This window comes from Schistocerca gregaria, chromosome 1 (genome assembly GCF_023897955.1).
Source record: "Schistocerca gregaria isolate iqSchGreg1 chromosome 1, iqSchGreg1.2, whole genome shotgun sequence".
Classification (NCBI taxonomy): Eukaryota; Metazoa; Arthropoda; class Insecta; order Orthoptera; family Acrididae; genus Schistocerca; species Schistocerca gregaria.
In genome coordinates this window covers 272,367,192-272,391,042 of record NC_064920.1, presented here as the reverse complement: position 1 = coordinate 272,391,042, position 23,851 = coordinate 272,367,192, and the positions used below count along the sequence as shown (strand labels likewise).

Genomic DNA, 23,851 nt, shown 5'->3' with positions numbered 1-23,851 from the left:
AACCAGAAAAGCAGTTTTTTTTTAAGTAGAACCTTTACTGTTGATCATTAAATACATTATGTGAGTCAACTATGGCAAATGTCCTTCACAAATAACATTAAACAACATCCTGATACTTAGCTTTTTGCTAGAATGTGGGATTAGTCCATCTTTATATTTTATTTTGGATATTTCCCACACCCTTGAGAATTTTTCCTCACAACTGGATCTACATAACATGATTACTAATGACAGTGTCACTAAATCAGAGTCAATAAACATGGTTTTCTGAAATTCCTTCACAAAAAAGATGAAGTAAATATTGCAGAGTTCAAAACAGGACAGCTGCCAACATTAGTCACTTAAAAGCAGCAAAGCAACTTAACTGCTTAATAAAAACAAATCTTCCAGTCCAGAATGTATACAAATTGGGTTTCTCTCAGAGTAAGCTGACATAATAGCTCCATACTTAGCAATCATACACAACTGCTCACTTGGTGGGAGATTCATACCTATAGACTGGAAAGTTGCACAGCTCACATCAACACACAAGAAAGGAAATAGGACTAAGCTGCTGAAATACAGACCCATATCACTGACGTTGATTTGCGGTAGGATTTTGGAACACATACTGTGTTCGAACACTGTGAATTACCTCAAAGAAAACGATTTATTAACAAACAGCCAACATGGATTCAGAAAACAATGTTCTTGTGAAACACAGTTTGCTCTTTATTCACATGAAATAATGAGTGTGTGGACAGGGGAGCTCAAGTTGATTCCATGATTCTAGATATCCATAAGACTTTTGACATAATTCCTCACAAGCGACTTTTAATCAAATTGCTTTACTTATGGAGTACTGTCTAAGTTGAGCTACTGGATTTGTGATTTCCTACCAGAACAGCCACAGTTTGCAGTAACTGACAGGAAGCTGTGGAATAAAATGGAAATGTTATAGGTCCTCTGCTGTTCCTCATCTGTATAAATGATTTAGGAAACAATCTAAGAGGCCTTCTTACATTGTTTGCAGTTGGCACCATTATTTACTAAGAAATGAACTCATCAGAAGATCAGAATCAACTGAAACATGATGTAGATAAGATGTCTGTATGATGCTAAAAATAGAAATTGTTTCTAAACAATAAAAAGTGTGGGGTCCTCTACATGAGTACTGAAAGAAATCCAAACAAAAATAGAGGGGTATTATGTGAATGCTTAATAAACTACAAGAAGGCTATGTATGTAGTTTGTAGATCAAATTAAAAAAGTTTTGGCTGTAGCTCCTCTACACAGAAATGAAGATGGCAAAAAAATGTGAAGACTGGAGGTTTGCTATTATCGGTACTGCTGCCAACCTGACTGCTGTTGATCTGTCCTTGGACTGAGTGCAAGAGCAAACTATCTTTGTTTCATGTATCACAATTGGCCATGAAATAATTTGTTTAAAAAATGCTGACTACCAAAATATCGTCAGTGAATATACATAATGATACATGTGCATAAATGTCCTGACTGTCCTGAAGAGGCAATAGTTGCAAGGATTGTAACTTACAGTTCTTCATTGTAGTCTCAAAGCTCTTCTATACAGTATAAAAATTTTGTCATTTATTGCAATATTTCCTCAGGTTATTCTGTAGGACAGCAAAAAAAGAATACATGCAAAAATACAGATGTACACCACACTTGTCACCGACACGAATTTCGCATTTACCAGTGCCAGAGACAAGGAAATGAACACACTGACCTCCAGAGTATTTACAGTGAAATTGATTTGTGATGAAAATAGTCTGCTTTATGCCCTTGAAGATCACTGTATGCCACAGCAACGTGGTGTGAGATGGGCAGCACCTCTTGCTATTTAAGCAGGGTACCAGCCACAGTCAAGCAGACCTTTGTACTCTATTAAGCTGTGTGTTTTGATGAATTTATTGTTTGCTTTACTGACTTTCCTGTTGTATTTTGATTTCTCTTGTTTTGGATTATTCACAATAGCTCACAATGTCTTGGATACTCCCACACTACTTTGAAGTAAGAGAGTCATACCTGGTTTTCTTGAGCTTTTTGTAAAAGTACGAAATTGTGAACTTAGTGGCAGCTTTACTGCACTTCTATATGTCATATGCTTGAACAGAGAGAGAGAGAGAGAGAGAGAGAGAGAGAGTGTGTGTGTGTGTGTGTGTGTGTGTGTGTGTGTGTGTGAAGGAATACAAAAGTGATGATAATACTTCCTGCAAATGTTTCATAGTTATAACTGGTGATAGCTTGATCGAGATTCCTTAAAATTGTGGTCATATATAATAAACATAGCTCAAATTGATGAAGACTACATAAGAATGCTATATCTGCCAAAGATTTATTTTCTTCTGGCCCATCAAACCTGTTGTTTGTTTATTTGTTATGTCTTGTGGTGCTCCTTGTGCAGGCTGCCATTATACAATGAAAAAAAAAAACAGAAAAAGAAAGCCTCTCCCACATTCATGAAGATAAAAGAAGTTATTAGTCAGCTATTACAACAAAATGTCAGACAAACATAATCAAAATTAAAATGGTAACTAAAATATAATATTGTGAACTATGGTAATATACAGAGAGGTTGAGCCAACAGATGACTAAAATGGAGTCCAGAACTATTTAACATAACATTATATTAGTAGCCATTGCAAGTACATGTGAAATGGTTAATAACAGACTAGAAAATTCATTGCAGCTAAAAAATGTTATCAAACACATGGTTTCTTAAGTAGCCCATTAGTTAGAGATGAGCTTATAAAACAGTCTTCGTATAAGAATAGTTAAATAACAATCCTAAACACAATCCTCTTAAATAAGCACCCAACTGTTCCTAAAACAATTCTTGATATCACATACATTCCTTTTAGTTTATTTAACTTTTTTATTTTTATTTTTTACTTGAATGTGAACCCCAATTACATGAAGTTACACTAGTATCTACTACCTTGTTTTTTACTATATGGTCCTCTCAATACCAATTTTGATAATTCACTACTAAACACACTTTCTCTAAGTCTCACCACTATATGAAGTTTGAGTGAAGCTGATATACAGTATAGATTTACAGTTCTTAAGACAAACCTGTAGGCCGTAAATTCCATGTAAGGTGGCAGAGGCAGCAGTGTAATAAGTATGAAGCAAATAGTGGCTTCAAATAGTCTGGCACCAATGAATTTTATAAAACCCATTTCCTGAAAAGCAGATTATGCAAAAATTACACATTCATGTAAGAAAACATTATATTACACCCAAAATTCATACAGATTTTATTTCTCACAGGTTTATAAATCACCATCAAAGGAATTGCTACAACATGCTATAATGTTTTACAAGTGCATGCTTCACAAGAGTAACTACATTGTTTATATGCAATTTGAAGGTAAAAATGAACAATAATCATATTTATTTATTAATCTTTATATCAGATACAACTAGATTCAGGCAAAACAACAACAAAAAATTAAGAACATGACTGAACACCCAGATTTCAGATATTTATAATAAAGGAATAATCAAGAGCAGGGAAAGGTCTCCCAGAGTCCAACCCCTCGTCCAAGTAGTGGGACATGGGCGATGGAAAGAAGTCGTGCACTACCAGCTGGAGTGCAATACAGTGGTGACATGTCCCATTATTGTTACAACTGCTGAAAAGACCTCACAGGAATCTTGGGAAGTGATAGCAGGGCCACTCACATGGGGAAGGGGGGGGGGGGGGGGGCATTGAAAAAAACTATCTCTCTATATCTATTTTTGCTCACTATACAATTGTGATTCTCTTTAATATTGAAATTTTCATGAAGCTGTCTGTGCTGGGCAATTGTACAAGCATGTAAGGTCAATGTTGCTAGTGATGTCTTTGCTAGTTTATAAATTTAAAATAACAGAAAATCAACACAACAAAAATATTTTGTAACTTGTCCCACTTCTCTTGGGGCAATGCCTCCTAGTACTGCTTGACACTTGTCAATGGGATTCATAAGTTTTTGTGATGCTTAACACTGCTGCCAATCTATGCAAGCTGACACTGAGTGGCACTACAGTAGCAATACTATTCTGTTCTTTGATCTTCATTGTGGCCTTACTATAATTCCATATCACTTTCATTGTTTCAAATAATTACCACATGTGAACATGAATGTCACTTTAATGGGTTTTGATAAAATGTTTGCACTTCTGTGTGTTACTTTCTTTATGGCAATTGGTCACAATAGGACGTGAGCTGCAAATGTTGTCACCACTGCCAGAGCCATCCCTGCACAACACTTCTTGCCCTGCAGCCACCAAAGTGCTTACCTCTTTTTTCCCCCACACTAGCATCTCACATGACTCAAGAAAAGTTGAAGAAGTGATAGTCAACTGACAATTAAACTCAGTTTTACAACACATATTAATAATTGATTATGGCAACGACTGAACATCCTCTACTGTGAAATTAAATGATGAATCCCCACAGCCAGTATTTGCCACATTTGTGAGCAAAAAATAATCAATCCTTTTCTGGAAATTAAATTTATTTAAATATGGATTGACTGATTTTCTTTTGATAGCTATTACTATTATTATTATTATTATTATTATTATTATTATTGTTATTATGTTATATTCAAATTTGTAACTATTTAAACACAGTACATTCAATCAATAAATAAATAGTTGACAGAGGACTGTGCAGGCAGCATTTATTTACCACTCATGTGTAAAACAAAATACTGAAGAATTAATATTTGTGATAATTAACTGCTTTGGGCTGAGATGGGCTAGGGACCCTCACAAAATTTGTCTAGGGCCCCATGAAATCTATGGCAACCCTTAGTGTCAGTAAATCATTGAAAGGTGAATGTGACTATGGAAGGTAAAAAGAAAGAAAAGCTAAAAGAACAACATCAGCAAAAGAAGACCTAAAGGAACAATATCAGCAGAAAGTAAGAAGAAAAAAGCCCTAGGTGAGTTGCAAACTGTGGAAGAAGAATGCAGGAGTTTTAAAGAGCACATTGGTAGAAGCACCATAGGAGGTGCATGGCAGAACCAATTAAGAAGAGAAGATACAAGAAGTTAACTTGGTGAAATTCTCAAGTTACAGAAGTGCTTTTCAAGAACAATAAGGTGTTTAGATTATCGATTTTAATAAAGAATGTCAGAAGCAAGTGAAAAATATAAAGTGAGAAAGTGCAAAAAGTTATCAAAGTGGAAAGGAGTAAGTGGATGGAAAAACAGATCATGACAATGGGGCAGGAGAGTAAAGGAAATAAGTAAATACTGTAAGAAATGATTAGAAACAGGAAAGGAGGAATAGTAGAAAATTTAAAAATAGTTTATAAAAATAGGAATGGGGTGTAATAGGGGTTGGACCTCAAATAGTGTGTACAATGTATTTTTATGGTTTTCTGAACCCAAGTGGAACAGTGGAGGAAAACAAAGATATAGAGATAATGTGGGAACTGCAAATATGAAACACTCAAAACTGGATTTAAGTGCAGGAGGCACTGAACAAAACAAAATGAGGAAAGGTACCGGATTAAGGTACTGGATTAACTAAGTGTGGAAATGAGCAGAGCAGCAGAGGAGGGGGGGGGGGGGGGGGGACAAGGTGATCGTGAAGAATTATGAGAGGTGTATGAAAACTGAAGAGGATTTCAAAAACTGTAGGGAAATTATCCTTAAAGGCACTGTGCAAAATTTTTCTAAGTGATTCTGGAAAGGTAAATATGGAGAACAATGGAAAAGCAGCTGAGAGATTATAGTTTGACTTCAGGAAAGGAAGATAAACAACAGCTCCCTTATTTGCTGTGAGACATATGCAGGAACACCATTATGAGAATGGTAGATATCTACCGATGGTCTTCCTGGATTTAGGAAAAGCGTACATCACTGTACCCAAAAAAATGTGAGAGGCACTAAGAAGGAAAGGGTATAGAGAATAATCCTGTACTAATGAAAAATAATTGTATCAGGGAAGTGTAACTTGTGTCAGAGTGAGTGTAGAGCAAACACAGCGGTTGAAGTACAGAAACAGTCTCAAACACTATCTCCATTCCTTTTAATACTGGTGGCCCAAAATTTAAAGCAAGGAAGTGCAAGCTAGTGGTCACTAGAAAAGAGGACAGTCCTGTAGTAAGCATGACACTTTTCAGGGAGCAGTTAAAAGCAGTGAAAAGTTTCAAGCACTTCAGGTGTACAGTACATGAAAATGGGAAAAAGAGAAAAAGAAAGGCTAGCTGATAGCTTTCTGAGACATGTGATAGGAATTATATGAACCAAAGAAGTCCCCCAGAAAAGTAAGAAGATGATGTATCAATCGTGCTAAAGACCGTTTCTATTTTATGTTGCTGAAACCCGGGTCATGAAGGAAAGTTAAGAAAGTAAGGTGCCCTTGAAATCAAGTTCTTTGAGAAGTTCCACGGGCATAACAAAAATTGAAAAGATGAGAAATGTAAATACTACGGAGACAACACATGGGAAACCCTTACAAGAAAGACTAAGAAAAAACATTAAAATGATATGGGGATATGAAGAAAATGGATGAGAAGTGGATGCCAAGGAAGATGCACACGGTGAAAATGGAGGGCAAGAGACCAAGGGGAAGATGAAGGGACAAGAAGATAAAAGGAATAGAAGGTAGCATTTGAAGAGCAAACAAGACTGCACCAGAACATCGACAGAGAAGTAGTCAGAAGATTGGAAAAGATGGACAATCTTGTGCTCTAAGCAAACATTGCTAGTAGCAGGGAACTGTGCAAGATGAGAAAGATGAGGGGGTGGAGGCAAAATTTTCAGAAGCCAAAGAGAAGACAAAGTCATTTGAAGCTGTAAATTAGGAGATACACAAGTCAGAGGAGAAGATTAGGACATACCATTAAGTAAAATCTAATTAATTCTTCAAGAACTACAGATTTTAAAGGTCCAAATGTAAATGAAATGAAAAGAAGAAAGATTAGCATATATCATCTCATCACAATTAAAGTCATTTGAACTGGGGCCCTATCTTAGCTGGCGAAGAAATTGGCAATGACCTTTTCAAACAATCATCTCAGTACTTGTCTGAAACAATTTAGAAAGGCCGCAGAAACATACCTCTGGATGTACAGATAGTGATTTGCACCCTCTTCACCACAAACACGTGTAAAAAGAAAAGTAAATTACAGTTAAGCTTTGAGTATAAAAGTGGAGGAAGATGAAGAAACAGACATAAGTAATGTATAGTATATTGCCACCAGATGAGTGACAGGGCTGAAGCACACAATGGAAATCAGTTCCCACTTCATGAGCTCACAGCAAGTGCTGCTGAAATAGATACCCAGATAGTAAATAATCAAATATCCAGAGCCTTGCTGTTATGATCTGCAGAATTATCAGCAACAGGGTAATAGAATATTGCCAGTTACAGCAATTTGTACATAGTAATTCATTATGACTTGACAGTGCCCATGCAATACAAAACCTTGAATAGAACTTACATTTCTGATTTGCTTGAATAGTTTGCCTTTCCTTTAATACCTTCACTCTGTCAAAAACGGGATTAGAGTATGTCTGCATGTGGTAACAATAGAATACACTGACCATGTTTTACTATAAGGCAGCTCACACAGGTAGCTTCCACAGCGGTAAGGTATATAATTATGGGTAGCACAGGACCTAAGATGTATACTGCAGTTGATGCCTAGGAAGATTATTTTGGAAATTTAGGATATATTTTTTGGCATAACCTAAAGATTTCATATCTGTAGCATGTAACCTGATTAAAAGATCATTGTCCACAATGTTTTAGTGCAGTAAGACTAATACTTATTTTATTTGGACAAAGCCTCAGTGACATAATAGATCCACTTTCCACTGCTTCAAGTCTTCCTGTATTGGTTTTAACTGTAGCTGCTAAGTAGATATTTTTCTTCTGAATACCTGTTTCATCCCTTTCTCTTGAGTTTCATTTCAAAAGTAAGTCATACATACTGATTTCCAATGTTAAGGGTTCAGTGCAACAATTTTGCAGTATTATCCTTAAAAAATATAAGCAATTTCTTAACTTGGCTATTTGAACTGGTGCCTTCACTATAAATGGAGTAAATAGTTTGTTATCAAAAAGAAGTGTGAGCATTATCGCTGAAATGTGCCCAGCTAGTATTCTAGTATAACACTGAGAAGCTTTCTCATATCAACCTCTTCTGTCATTTCTAATTGCTCTTCAGGGAAGAAAAGGTAACCACTAACTGTGAATACTAAACCCAGTTTCAGGACAAAAATAATGGCAGTGGAAGAATTGTACCTACCTTGTTCAAATAACTTTCGGGAATGTAGCTGGGTGATGTCATCAACAGCCGCTGATATTTGGACAGGAGCATATCCTGCCATTTCCAGTGCATAACTGCTGCTAGTAAGCACTGTGCAAGGGAACTACTTGCTGCAGTTATGCCTTGAAAATTGTAGGATCTGCTCCTGTCGAAATTTCGGCAGCTGTCGATGATGTCATTCGACTGTATTTGCATAAGTTATTTGAACAATGTACATACGTTCATTCCTTCACTATCATGAACAACAAATTTAAATGAGAAGATCAATTAATAAGATCAGACATAATCCATATGGGAATAAACTGGCATACGTGATTGTATAATCCTCATACGTACTACCTACAGTCCAAATTTTGACCTTCTGCTACTTGTTTGATCTTGCAAAGATTGTAAGATGGGAATAGTATGACAGAAATTCCTAAAAAGAGTTGGCTTTTGGAGAATCTTCTTTGCAGATTCAATTAAGTCTTCCAATTGAGAACTTTTTCAAAGTTCGAGCACTGCGGACCATGTGCATTGAATTGAACATAAATCTATCACAGACTAATGAATAAACAGAGGAACATCACATAATTTGTGAGGCGATTCTACATGTGAAAATAAACCGAAAAATTCCTATGAACATGCGCCTGATTTTTGATTATTACAGAACTGGAGTAGTTTGAAGACTACACCCATCCAAGAATGAGTATGAAGAAAAGTGTGAATATTACTTACCAAAATGCTCTGCAGGCATTGTGGTGGACAGAATACTGTTGGAACAGCTGACTGATCCTTCCTAGGAGAAGTGTGGGGTTTCTCCAACAGATGGCAGAACTGTGACGTCACACCAAGGCAACAGAAGCAATCATACCCAGTGTGCAGTCACAGGTTGGATCAGTGAGCAGTCGTGAGGCTGCGCACATGTCGTGCCTGAGTTTTGTTTAACTGAGTAAGTCCAACAAGTTGACAAGCGCATTGAGATGGGTAGAGGACTTCTTGAACACCTCTTGCACGATGTATCAGTTGCCTGTCCCACCACTATTCTGTCCACCACAGTGCCTCCACAGCATATCAGTAATGTTCACAGTCACACTTGTCTTCATACTCATGCATGGATTGTGTAGTCTTCAACACTCTCCAGTTCCATAATGATTGAAAATCGAACGCAGTCTTCAACGCCCTCCAGTTTCATAATGATTGAAAATCGGACACATGTTCATAGGATTTTTGCAGTTTATTTTCACAAGTAGAATCACTTCACAAATTATGTGACATTCCTTCTCAGTCACCTTGCACACAGTTTAAATCATATAAAAAATCTTTTACTCTCTAGTTTTCCAGATAGCAAAAAAGGTGGTCATCCCCTGATACAAAATTTGTACTGCAGATAAGTTTATTATATTAGTGTTCAAATCTTTTATTTTTTATTGGAAGCTTCTACATTTGTATAATTCACAAAAATACTGTTTAATTTTGGCAGTAGATTTGGTCACATCTAAGCATAGGGTTGCAATGTTTTACATAATTATTACATTCCTTTTGTGATGCCACTAGCTCAAGGAATTTGAGCACCCCACAAGGAAAAATTTCTGCTTGGATTTAAAATTTGCTTTACTATTTGTCAGGCCTTTTACGATATTGGCCAAATGAGCAAAGATTTTTTGAAGCATATCAATCACCTTTTTTATGTCATTAATAACTTTAACACTAATCAACTATGTCTTATAATCATGTACATCATTATTCTTTTAGAATAGTATTTGCACTAGCTATTACCCATAGCTATACTCCCGTGTCAGTAGTTTTGTTATAAAGAGTGATGGTAAGTAAGCAAGCTATTGTAAGTGTAATAATGTCAGCTGCCTTCACATATCTGCCTGTTCGGGTAAGCATAGCTCTTGATGGGCATCCCCTCGGCCCCCCTCAATGCATGACGACATGGCGCATGCAGCATCATTACCGAGCAGAGGGGCTTGGGCATCTATACATTATACAACATGTGTACATTATGCAAAAGGTTTAATAATTTTTTGACATGGTTCAAGTTCACTCAAGAAAAAAAAGATGTTCCATTTCTTATTTCTTACTTCGTCCTCTTAGGGGGTCGACTTCTTTCTTTTTACATCCTAAAGTAGCCTGATTTCTTTCACGAAGTTCAAGCTACCTCCATAGCAAATTTCATCAAAACTGGCTCAGCAGTTTAGTTGTGAAAATGTAACTGACAGAATTACTTTCACATTTAACAATATTAGCATGGAAATATAGATAAACACACTGAGGATTGTGTAAGAATTGTACTCTAGAAGTTACATGCAATTGTGCTCCCACACCAGTAAAATGAAATGAAATGTGCCTATGGCTTTATTGGCAGGCAGATCTGAGATGTTCAGCTGCTTGGTGCAAGTCTTTTATTTGATGTCACTTTGCTGCCTTGCATGTCCATCATGATAAAATGATGATGAGGACACCATGCACATACCCATTCCCCAAAGGAGAAAATCCAACCCAGCCAGGAATCAAACCCGGGACTCCATAATTGAGGGGCAGAAACTGTAACCACAACACCAAGACCTCTTGATCAACATCAGTAGCGTTAATCAAAATATCCACGGGTGTACTGCCGGTCTACAGCGTCCAACGGGCACAATATTTCGGCGATCATACATGTCGCCATCATCAGGTGAACTGACAGACTGAGCTCCTGTGAACGTGCCGGCACAGAGATACGTACACTATGGCTGCTCTGATCAGCCATAGCATACGGATCTCCGTGCTGGCATGTTCACAGGAGCTCAGTCTGTCAGTTCACCTGATGATGGCGACATATATGATCGCCGAAATATTGTGCCCGTTGGACACTGTAGACCGGCAGTACACCCGTGGATATTTTGATTATCAAATACGCCGGAAGAAACTCAAGAATTACATCAGTAGCGTTGTTATGAAGAGTGGTGTGACTAACATAAAATTGGACTTTCTAAAATTATGAAGTAGCTTCAAATTGACAACAACAAAAAATAAATAATTTGTAGTTTTGTGCAGTGCAAATTTTATAATATTTGTTCATGCAATAAAGAAAGCTGCCCCCACATGTATGCCTGTCACCCATGGCTGCGTTCACATATCATAATCAAATGCAGCCTCACTGGAAGTCCCCCACATTCTACACCTATGGGCACAACATCTCTCTGTTTGTCATACAGCATTCAAACGATGCCGTTGTTGTGAGTCCTCAATCATCTCAGAAATTAAAGGGTGTGGCACCGTTCATAGAAGGATATTAAAAACACACCATCAGGCAGTAACTGTAATTTATTAATTACTTCTTATGTCAGTTAATAGTTAAAGGTATGCCATTTACTAACATGTAAGTCACAGTTCATTGCATGCATTACTTTTTGAATATGACTCCTATCAAATGACGCTCCCTCTGCACAGCACTTTCATCTACATGGCGTTGGAAGCTTTCCATAACTCAGCATAAAGTATTCCCTGGGACATTGCCAACGGTAGTTCTGATGTGATCCTTCAACTCAGGAATAGTGGCACAACGTGTTCGGAACTCTTCTTGCTTCAGGTAGCCCCAAAGGAAAAAGTCTGCACACGAAAGGTCAGATGAGCGAGGCAACCAGGAAATGTCACCAAAATGGTAAGTTACTCTACCGGGAAATGTCTGTCACATTCTGGCTGTATGCGAGGTCACTCTGTCTTGTTGAAACCATAATTGTTCCACATTCACACCGACCATACCTAACTGGGGAAGAACAAACTCTTGTAGCATCTTTAGGTAGCATTCACTAGTGATAGTTACAGCCATGCTGCTGTCATCCTCAAAGAAGTAAGAGCCAATAATCCCACCACACTGTGACACGAGAACTGTGCAAGGGCTTGATGTGCAGTTCATGTGGGTTTACATCACTCCGATAACACATATTCTGTTTATTCACTGAACCACATAACTCAAAATGAGCTTCATCTGTGATCAGGATGGTGTGCAACATTGTGAATTTTGGCTATGGAGATCACACATGGTTCAGCAGAACGTTTCGCATAAACCCAATCATGAGGCCTAATTTCCTGGACAATCTGCAGCTTATATAGGTGAAAATAGAGAACTTCGTGCAATATTCTCCTGAATAAGCGATCAGATGCACAGTTTGCACATGACGATGAGCAGTGCACATACACACCTCACAATGGTCTGTCCATCTGGAACTTTCCCATGATGTCCCTAAGTTGAAATGTTGCCAAAACAGATGCTGGGTAGCAATAACTGAGTCGTTATTCTTGAAATAAATTTCAACAGCAAAGGCACAATGCTGTGCACTCTACCGCTCCATATCACTATCACATTCGAAATGGCAGCTCATTAGTACACGAATGCGGCATGAGCTGGCATGCATTCCTGCAGTACGTCATTGTACTACGCAAGTCAAATTATGTTATGAACACTGCTGTACCCTGTATAAGAGGTACCTGAAACTTCGTGGCTAAAATATGATGGGCATGTGACTGATTTTAGGATGGAAATGCAGATAAAACACATTCAAGAATGTATAAGCTTTGTATTCATTATGCTGAATCATATTATGTAGAACATATCAAACACGAAAAGCAGTCATGATAAAATTCAAAAATCGTAAGTCAAAACTTTCTCAATGAGTAATTATTGTTCCATGTTTCGCTGTACATCTTCAAATCAATAAATATCTCACACTATACATTTTCTAAAGCAACCTATTTCTTTCTCAGTGTTCAAACTATCGCCAAAGAAAATTTCATCAAAACCAATTCAGCAGTTTAGTCATGAAGTGTAACAGAATTACTTTCACATTTACAATATTAGTGTGGAAATATGGATTTCATTGGTGAATGTGTGTGTGTGTTGTTTGGATGGAATTAGGATAGCCTAATTAAATTCTTGAAGAGGTATATTGTGTTATGGAACAATACATAAAATAAGACAAAAGCAATCACTCATCTATAGTAGAATGATGAGTGGTGCAAGACAAATGTATCATAGGACAGTGTTCACTAGGCTTTGAGCTCTGGCTCTAGTTCTATAAAAGTGGATACATTCACACATATAGACACATTGACACCAAAAAAAACATGTAAGATGTTAATGAGTCTAAATATCCAAGACACATTAAGGTGGTTCTTTTGCTTCAGATACGTGGATCAAAAGATGGATTTGACAGTTTGAGCAGTTTAATCTGTTTCCCCTTGCTCAAATACCTGCCAATACATACTTCCAAAAATTGGAACATTCTGTTCTATTTGGTGATCCTCATTCATCATGTACTACATTTATTGTATATATACGTTTTAAAAAAATTGCAGTACAGACCATTTTCTGAGAACCACAACATGATTCCATGAGAAATGTGTGTAACAGTTTCTTCTGTTTTGTAATTCCAAAATAAAAAACGTTTGTGTCATCTTCAGAGAGTACTGAATCTGCTTGATGTATGTTAAGTGGATATTGGTTCACTTAAATAATGAATAGGAGGGGACACAACACTGAACCTTGTTAGATGCCACTCATGACTTCTACCCAGTCATTAAAATTTTCCCATCTCTCTCTCTGACACTCTATTTTCTCATAAGAGTCACTAGGTTCATTTTGTCCTTTGTTTTGCCAGGTAACTGTAATTGGTAGATGGAGTCAGCTTAAACAAATACTGCTCATAATTTGTTTCATGAGATGCCCAGTGCCAACAGAAAACATCAGTTTCCTTCTTGTTACAATTTTTTTTAACAATGCAGTTTTATGTTGCATTTGACTGAACAGTACCAAATTACACTCATCTAATGCAATATTTGGTTTAATAATACAAGGCCTGTCTAAAAAAAATCTGACCTTTGGCCCTAATCCCCTTCAAAGTAGGCCCCTTGTGCTTGCACACACTGACAGAAACACCTCCGTAAGTCTTCTTTTGGAATGGTGTTCAGCTCCTTCATCGTGTTCCGCATGATCTCTTCTCTACTCTCAAAATGGGATCCTTTCAGTGGCGTCCTCAATTTTGGAAACAACCAGAAGTCGCAAGGAGCCTTGTCTGGAGAGTAGGGAGGATGGCAAATGGCTGTACCTCCATGTTTGGCCAAGAAATTTTGGATCAACTGGGATGAATGTGTGGGAGTGTTGTCGTGATGCAGTTGCCAGTTTTTCGCTATCATCTCCAGTAATCACGGTGTTCAGAATCCCAGGATCAGTGTTGGCAGTGTCCAGAGAGTCCTGTGCAACGTCAAAAGGGAGGTCTTTTTATTCTGGCGACAACAACTTGAGCACAAATTTCGCAGTCACTCGGTGTATGTTCAAATCATCATGCAAAATTGCATGTGCAGAATCTTTACTTACTCCAACCTCTTGGGCAATCTCCCACACGGTCAAAAGATGATCTGCCATCACCAAATTTTACACACCCTCAACAACAGCTGCACTCTGAGCAGTTTGGGGCCTGCCAGAATGCTGCTCACTCTCCGCTAATGTGCGGCCATTTTTGAATCGGTTGAACCACTCCATAATTTATTTTCACCCATCACATCTTCTCCAAACAGCTGCTGAATCTTACAAATTGTTTCGCTTTGAGAATCACCAAGCTTTTGACAAAATTTGATGAAGCATCTTTGCTCAACACATTCAGTCATCTTGAGAGAAATGGTAATCTGATGAACATGTTGTGTAGCACCTCACTCTGTGACCGACAGGCAATGACTGATGCGCTGGAAGGCGTGGACAAAATTCATGCATGCGCATAAAGGTCTCTTCCTTTACTGTGTACAGTGGCGCTGCACTATTGTCTCTATTTTATCTGGGAAAATCAAAGGTCAGATACTTTTTAGACAGACCTCGTATGCGCCAGTAGAGGCAGCAAAACAAGGAGAGTAACCATTACTCCAGCCATGAATGAGTAACCCTGTTACATGGTAGCAACAGATAGTATGTTGCAAAGCTAGCATATGTGACATATCAAGTTGAGCAAGGAAAACATGGCGAATAAGTTTTAACCAATCTTTCACTGTCTGTTGTTATCAACTATTTTACATACTGACTGAGAGTTAGCCATATAGGCACCATACTAGCAAAGTCTGGTAAAGTATTTTGTCGATTCTGGAGTACTAAGTTATGATAAAACTATGCCTAGGTAATACCCTTTTAAAATGTCACACAAATTCAGTCCTAGGAAATAAGGCACCTCCTGTTGTGATCTGCAGCGTTGGGACAGTGACAATTCATCAGCCTGGTGTATAATACTTGTGGTGAGATCTACTAAGTTCATGATGCTGCCTCATAAACATGTAAAGGGTTTAATATGCCAGGAATGTTGAGGTCATTAAAAATGAAAGAGAGTCCAATTGTAGAAATAAGAGGGAGAAACTGACCGTAGCTCAACTGAAGGAAGCACCTCAGCACTTTTCTGAAATCATTTTCAGAAGTCACAGGATACAGAAATCAGGAACATCAGACACAATGATCCTATTCACAAAAATGCAATTTGCTGTTCAGTGTGCAGTTTGCTCTGATAGCTATCCATCTCAGTAGCTTTCTCTCATGAACTACTCTGACTAAATAGACAAATTCTGACTGGAGAGTGGTTAATGGAATGAAATAAACTTCCCACTAAGAGGAACCTACAATGGTGGGAAAACAAAACTGTGGCACAGCAAGGTTCTGTAGCAACACCGAATTGCATGTTGTGTCACTTATTGCACATACATAGCTTATAGGATATCATGGGAATTTCACCAACTTGACACCTGAGAAAATCTGATGTTGGGTCAGCTAGCATATCAAATACATTAAAGGATGCGAGAAAGAGCAATAGTAGGCACAGATGTGTTACAAGTTCATTGATTAATTCATAATCTGTAGCCTCTTGTGATGTAAACTAACTGGGACATACTTTGATCAAAAAAAAAAATACAAGCATTAGCAGCCACTGTTTGGATGCCTACGACATGTAAGGGGCATTAAACATTTTATTTATTTATTTTTTATACAGGAAGCCATTCCACATTTAGACATATTCTCTGTGAGGCCATCCTTTCAGTAGTGATAGCTGTCTCTTAGCTCAAGTGTGTTGCATGATTAAAAATGCACTTATTCTAGAGAAGCAAACATACTTGTAGGTCTTCCTTGAGTTTCAGTTTTTTGTGATGTATGTTGAACCTGCTCATTTCCCACTGCAATGTGAGATCTATTTTAAAGGTTATATTTTTTATCCTGTCCACTTACTTTCCTGTTGAGTTTGGGTCCTCTGATAACCTTGTGTTACTTGAGGAACCAGATTATTCTTTTAAGCATACTTCATTGTTTCTGTACAATGGCTGTCACATAGAGTACCTGATGAATAAGTTTTGTCTGATGTTTTTAGACCCTTTTTTGTTTTAATCTCTACCTGACCTATAGCAACACTGTGGAAACTTTATAATTGGTTGCAAACCAGCTCATTTCTCCACATGAAAACTTTCATTTTGCAGCAGACTGGTCACTGTTATGAAACTTTCTCTCAGACTAAAACTGTGTGCCAGAACGGGACTCACATGTGAGCCCTCGCCTTCTGCAGGGAATCTTCTTACCAACTAAGCTGTCCAGACATCTCTCACGAGCTGCCTTAAAGCTTCCCTACACACATCAAAAAAAGTTTTGCATCACTTCAGTTCCAAGAGTTCCGGAACCTGTGTAGAAAATTGGAATAGAAATCAACATAAACATTATTTCTTCAATTTTTATTGCTCACGAAAATCACACATTACATGTTGTACCACCATACAGTGAGACCTTCAGAGGTGGTGGTCCAGATTGCTGTACACACTGGTACCTCTAACACCCAGTAGTATGTCCTCGTGCACTGATGAATGCCTGTATTCGTCATGGCATACTATCCACAAGTTCATCAAGCCATTGTTCGTCAGATTGTCCCACTCCTCAACAGCAATTCGGCATAGACCCCTCAGAGTGGTTGGTGGGTCACATCATCCATAAAAAGGCCTTTTTAAACTATCCCAGGCGTGTTTCATAGGGTTCATCTCTGGAGAACACGCTGGCCACTCTAGTCGAGTGATGTCACTATCCTAAAGGAAGTCCTTCAGAAGATGTGCACAATGGGGGTGCAAAATGGCATCCATGAAGAAGAATGCCTCACCAATATGCTGCCAATATGGTTCACTGTTGGTCGAAGGATGGCATTCACATATCGTACAGCCATTATGGCACCTCCCATGACCACCAGCAGTGTACGTCAGCCCCACATAATGCCACCCCAAAACAGCAGGGAACCTCCACCTTGCTGCATTTGCTGGACAGTGTGCCTAAGACATTCAGCCTGACGTGGTTGCCTCAAAACATGTCTCCAACGATTGGTTGAACGCTTATGCAATGCTCATTGGTGAAGAGAATGTGAGGCCAATCCTGATCTGTCCATTCGGCATGTTGTTGGGCCCATCTCCATTGCGCTGCATGGTGTCATGGTTGCAAAGATGGATCTCGCCATGAATGTCAGGAGTGAAGTTGTGCATCATGCAGCCTATTGCGCACAGTTTGAGTCATAACATGACATCCTGTAGCTGCACAGAAAGCATCGATCAACATGGTCACGTTGCTGTCAGGGTTCCTCTGAGCCATACTCCATAGGTAGTAGTCACCACTGCAGTAGTAGCCCTTGGGCAGCCTGAGCGACGCATGTCATTGACAGCTCCTGTACCTCCATGTCTGAACAACATCGCTTTGGTTCACTCCGAGATGCCTGGACACTTCCCTAGTTGAGAGCCCTTCCTGGCACAAAGTAACAATATGAACATGATTGAACCATGGTATTGACCATCTAGGCACGGTTGAACTACAGACAACACGAACCATGTAACTCCTTCCTGGTGGAATTACTGGAACTGATTGGCTGTCGGACTCCCTCCATCTAATAGGCACTGCACATGCATGGTTGTTTACATCTTTGAGCAGGTTTAGTGACATCTCTGAACAGTCAAGGGGAACTGTGTCTGTGATATAATATCCACAGTCAACGTCTATGTTCAGGAGTTCTGGGAACTGGGGTGATGCAAAACTTTTTTTGATGTGTGTATTTCCACTTCCCAAACTCCAAAAAAGCTCTCCTGCAGTCTACACTGAACTTAGAGCCCTATGAAATAGGATATGGCTATAATTGCTTTGCCAAAAGCCTCTGTGGTTGTATCAGTAAATAAAATTTAGCCTTGCAGCAGAATGCACACTATTAGGAAGGCTCATCAGAGATCAGTGCAGTGTGTTGGACCACACAGCATGAACTTCAAGGCAGATCAGAGTATGAGGATGGGTAGTTCCGTAGAGGATGGATATGACATCTACTATGGTAGGTGGATTAGTTGCTACTGTGTTATGATGGAGTGCTATTTCTCCTATCTGGACCTGGGTGCAGTTGTGGTGGTGAGCTGGAGTTGAACAGTAAACTGTCAGTAAAACATACATGGTTAAGACAGACATTTATTCATGACAGTTACACATACAGAATTGTAGCTGGAGAGGAGATAGCTGGCATCGGTGATACTTGTTGGCCACAGTCGCTGAAGTGTGCCAGCTTAGAAGTAGCCTGCCAGGTTAGATTAGATTAGATTAGATTAATACTTGTTCCATAGATCATGAATACGACACTTCGTAATGATGTGGAACGTGTCAGATTAATAAAAGATGTCTGTACAAGAAATTACATTACACAAAATATTGCATGACACTAATGATTAAGTTTTTTTTTTTTTATTTTTTTTATATACTTACTTTATATCTAAAAATTCAGCCAATGAGTAGAAGGAGTTGTCATCTAGAAATTCTTTTAATTTATTTTTAAATGTTAGTTGGCTATCTGTCAGGCTTTTGATGCTGTTTGGTAGGTGCCCAAAGACTTTTGTGGCAGCATAATTTACCCCTTTCTGTGCCAAAGTCAGATTTAACCCTGCATAGTGAAGATCATCCTTTCTCCTGGTGTTATAGGTATGCACACTGCTATTACTTTTGAATTGGGTTGGATTATTATCAACAAATTTCATAAGGGAATATATATACTGTGAGGTTACTGTGAGGATCCCTAGATCCTTAAATAGATGTCTGCAGGATGACCGTGGGTGGGCTCCAGCAATTATTCTGATTACACGTTTTTGTGCAATGAATACTTTTCTACTCAACGATGAATTACCCCAGAATATGATGCCATACGAAAGCAGTGAATGAAAGTAGGCATAGTAAGCTAATTTACTGAGATTCTTATCACCAAAATTTGCAATAACCCTAATAGCATACGTAGCTGAACTCAGACGTTTCAGCAGACCATCAATGTGTTGCTTCCAGTTTAACCTCTCATCAATGGACACACCTAAAAATTTTGAAAATTCTACCTTAGCTACAGACTTCTGTTCAAATTCTATATTTATTACTGGAGTTGTGCCATTTACTGTACGGAACTGTATATACTGTGTTTTATCAAAATTTAAAGAGAGTCCGTTTGCTGAGAACCACTTAATAATTTTGTGAAACACATCATTTACAATTACATCACTTAGTTCTTGGCTTTTGGATGTTATTACTATACTTGTATCATCAGCAAAAAGAACTAACTTTGCATCTTCATCAATGTGGAATGGTAAGTCATTAATGTATATCAAGAACAGTAAAGGACCTAAGACCGAACCCTGTGGGACCCCGTGCTTGATAGCACCCCAGTTTGAGGAATCAGCTGTTTTAACATTACACGAACCACTTATTTCAACTTTCTGCATTCTTCCAGTTAAGTATGAATTAAACCATTTGTGCACTGCCCCACTCAAACCATAATGATTTAGCTTATCTAAAAGAATTCCATGATTTACACAATCAAAGGCCTTTGAGAGATCACAAAAAATACCAATGGGTGATGTCCGGTTATTCAGAGCATTTAATATTTGATCAGTGAAAGCATATATAGCATTTTCTGTTGAAAAGCCTTTCTGAAAACCAAACTGACATTTTGTTAGTACTTTATTTTTACAAATATGGGAGGCTACTCTTGAATACATTACTTTCTCAAAAATTTTTGATAGAGCTGTCAGAAGAGAGATTGGGCGGTAGTTGTTGACATCCGACATATCCCCCTTTTTATGCAATGGTTTTACAATGGCATATTTCAGTCTATCAGGGAAAACACCCTGCTCCAAAGAGCTATTACATACGTGGCTGAGAATTCTACTTATCTGTGGGGAACAAGCTTTAAGTACTTTGCTGGAAATGCCATCAATTCCGTAAGAGCTTTTACTTTTCAGTGAGTTTATTATTTTACTGATTTCAGAGGGAGAGGTTGGTGGAATTACAGCTGTTTCAAACTGTGCAGGTATGGCCTCTTCTATTAATAGCCTTGCCTCTTCTAGTGAAGATCTAGATCCTATTTTCTCCACAACATTTAAAAAAATGATTATTCAAAATATTTTCAATTTCTGATTGTTTGTTAGTGCACTTGTCATTCAATTTTATTGCACTAAAGTCTTCCTGTGCTCTTGGTTGCCCTGTTTCCCTTTCAATAATATTCCAAATTGCTTTAATTTTATTATCAGAGTTACTGATCTCAGACATGATACACATGCTTCTGGACTTTTTAATAACTTTTCTTAGTACCGCACAATAGTTTTTATAATATTGAACAATTTCGGGGTCAGTACTCCATCTTGCTGTTAGATACAGTTCTCTTTTGCGGTTGCAAGATATTCTTATTCCTTTAGTTAGCCAAGGTTTTTTATATGTTTTCTTGGAATTATGTTTAACTATTTTCTTGGGAAAACAATTTTCAAATACCCTTAAAAATGTATTGTGAAATAAGTTATATTTCAAGTTTGCATCGGGTTCCTTATACGCTTCATCCCAGTCTAGCTGCTGTAGGCTTTCCCTAAAGTTTGCAATATTTATATTGTTAATTGAACGCACTGCTTTGAAAGTCTGATTTATTGTACTGCATGGAGCTATGTCATGTACTGTAACAAGCTGTGCACTATGATCTGAAAGACCATTCTCAACAGGATAAGCATTTATGTCCCTAAACTTATCTTGGTCTATAAAAAAGTTATCTATCAATGTACTGCTGTTCTTTGTTATCCGAGTAGGAAAATCAATGACGGAGCTCAAATTGAAAGAACTGAGTAATACTAATAGTTAACAAGATGCATGCTTGGGTCATCATATGTTACAAACAGCACAGTTGCAGAGAGCTGACGTAAGATGGCGACACATGAGAGAGAGCAGCTCATGCAGCTGACCGCTCCCATAGTAGCAGTGTGCCAGATTGGGCAAGGCTAACTGAATCCAGGCTCACCAGGTACGTGGCCATCAACAGGAGGTAACCACCCAGCAGATGACACAATATTGGCACAATATTGACTACATGCAAACTTCACCTGAGGCATATGCCTGCAGCTGCTGACGTCAAAGATGTAAAAGCTAACTGGCTAGTGTTTCCTACGGTGGAAATCCCACTCTAGAATTCATAGCAGGTTGGAGCGCCTGGACATCACCGTTGGGCAATTTCTTCCAGTTTTTCTGCCTAGTCAGCTCATTCAGAAACACAGACCGAGCAGCTTGGCCTTTGCAGAGGCATGGAGGGGGCCAAATCCAAAGACTTATTAGTGACGTCGTCGATAACATTATATGTGACCTCAGCACGCCAGATCTTGATTTCTCTAGCTGCTTGAGTTTAGTTGAGAGATGAATAATACTTCCGAAAAATTTATACGGTTTTTCATGTCATAACATTAACTTTCTCCGTTCTTTCCGCCCAACAGAAGAAATCTCCAGTTCTCATCTCATTACTTTTCTCTTTCCTCGTTGAGATAGTTTACCATTTGTGCTTTCCACGTCTTTTTATATGCTCAGTTGAAATTCTTTAACCACCCCCTATCTTTCTCCCAGTCACCATTGCTCATTCCTCGTTCCCATTCCTCATTCTCCATGTCCCTTATCGCTCCTTCTGCTATTTGTTATGCTATATCTGTGGTTTTCCCTTGACCGCTATAGCGATATTTATTTGTAGTTTTTCTGATCTAACCCATACTAGCCACTGCTGACAAGGTCGCTGAGTGTTTAATACTTCCTCATTACTTTAGTTGTCTGCTCCCAGTAACTGAATGGTCAGCGTGATGGATTGTCAATTCTCTGGGTTGGTTCCCAGCTGGGAGGGGGAATTTTCTCCGCCCAGGGACTGGGTGTTGTGCTGTCCTCATCACCATCCTATCATCCTCATTGATTGCAGGTCACTGAAGTAGCATCAAATTGAAAGACCGGCACCCAGTGACCGGCCTGCCCAACGGGGGGCCCTAGCCACACGACTAAATAAATAAAAAAAATAAACTACTTTAGTGCTTTTGGTAACTCTGAGTTTGAGATTTCTTCAGTAAGTGAGCATGTACGAAACTGTTAATCATTCTATGAAATTAGAGGCCAGCCTGAGATCTGGAGTTGAGATTACACACAGAAATGGCAGTCTTCATGTCTTCTCATTCAACACCATCAATTTTTACGTTCTTATTTTTACAATATACAAAGTTCAGTAAATTAGTGTATTACACCATAAACAACTCACTCGTGGACTTTAATAAAGCATATGACTGTATCCATAGACCTTCAATGTTAAAAATCTTAAGGAATTTCGGGCTCCCTACAAAATTAGTCAAATTGATAGAATTCACCTTAACCAACACTGTATCAAAAGTCAAGTTCAGGGGGGAACTCTGAGCCATTCATCATAAAAACAGTTTTAAGACAAGGAGATTGCTTGGCACCCCTGCTGTTCAACTGTGCTTTAGAATACATAATGAGGGAATGGTACAAGATTAGCCCAAAGAACATCCAAATTGGAAGAACCAAAGACAACATAAGTTTAAATTGTCTAGGATTTGCTGATGACCTTGCTCTCTTGTCCAATAGTATTCAGGAAACCAAACAATTTATCTCACTACAGGAAATAGCACAGAAAATTGGTCTTGGAATATCCTTTGCAAAACCAGTCATCATGTTAACTGACCCACCAATCATAAACAAAATTGTCATAGAAAACCAAGAAATGAAAATTGTAGACAAATTTAAATATCTGGGAGAAATCATAACATATAACCTCAATGAAAAGCCAACATGGCATAACAGAATAAACAAATTGATTAGAGCACAATATATCACCAAGAACACCTACAACAAAAAGAGCCTGTCAATAGCAACCAAATTGAAACACTACAAAACAGTCACTCAACCAGAAATAATATACACAAGTGAAACCATCTTCAAAACAACTAACACGGCACAAATAGACAAAATACTCAAAATAGAGAGAAGAATCATCAGAATGTGCATCAACAAATTGTACCAGAAAGATGGTCACTGGAGAGTAGCTACAAATAAAACAGTATACAAGGAAATAGAACCGGTAATGAGTACAATCAGGAAGAAAAGCATTTCACTTTTCGGACATCTAAGCAGAACACCAGAGAACAGGATCATCAGGAGACTTATAGAAAAATTGTGGAATAGTAAGTGCAACATTAAATGGATTACAGAAATCAAGGAAGGTATGGATGAGCTACAAATTACA

At 38.3% G+C, this 23,851-nt stretch overlaps 1 protein-coding gene across 1 annotated transcript in view; it reads right to left on the bottom strand.

The window, feature by feature from the left end:
• Positions 1 to 23,851, bottom strand: part of LOC126340575 (adipocyte plasma membrane-associated protein Hemomucin-like) — a 90,500-nt gene that overhangs the window by 59,636 nt on the left and 7,013 nt on the right. Inside the window, exon 2 of the mRNA XM_050001700.1 lies at positions 3,076 to 3,185. Within this exon, the coding sequence (XP_049857657.1) occupies positions 3,076 to 3,182 (107 nt within the window). The 5' untranslated portion in view covers positions 3,183 to 3,185. The remainder of the gene's footprint in view (positions 1 to 3,075; positions 3,186 to 23,851) is intronic.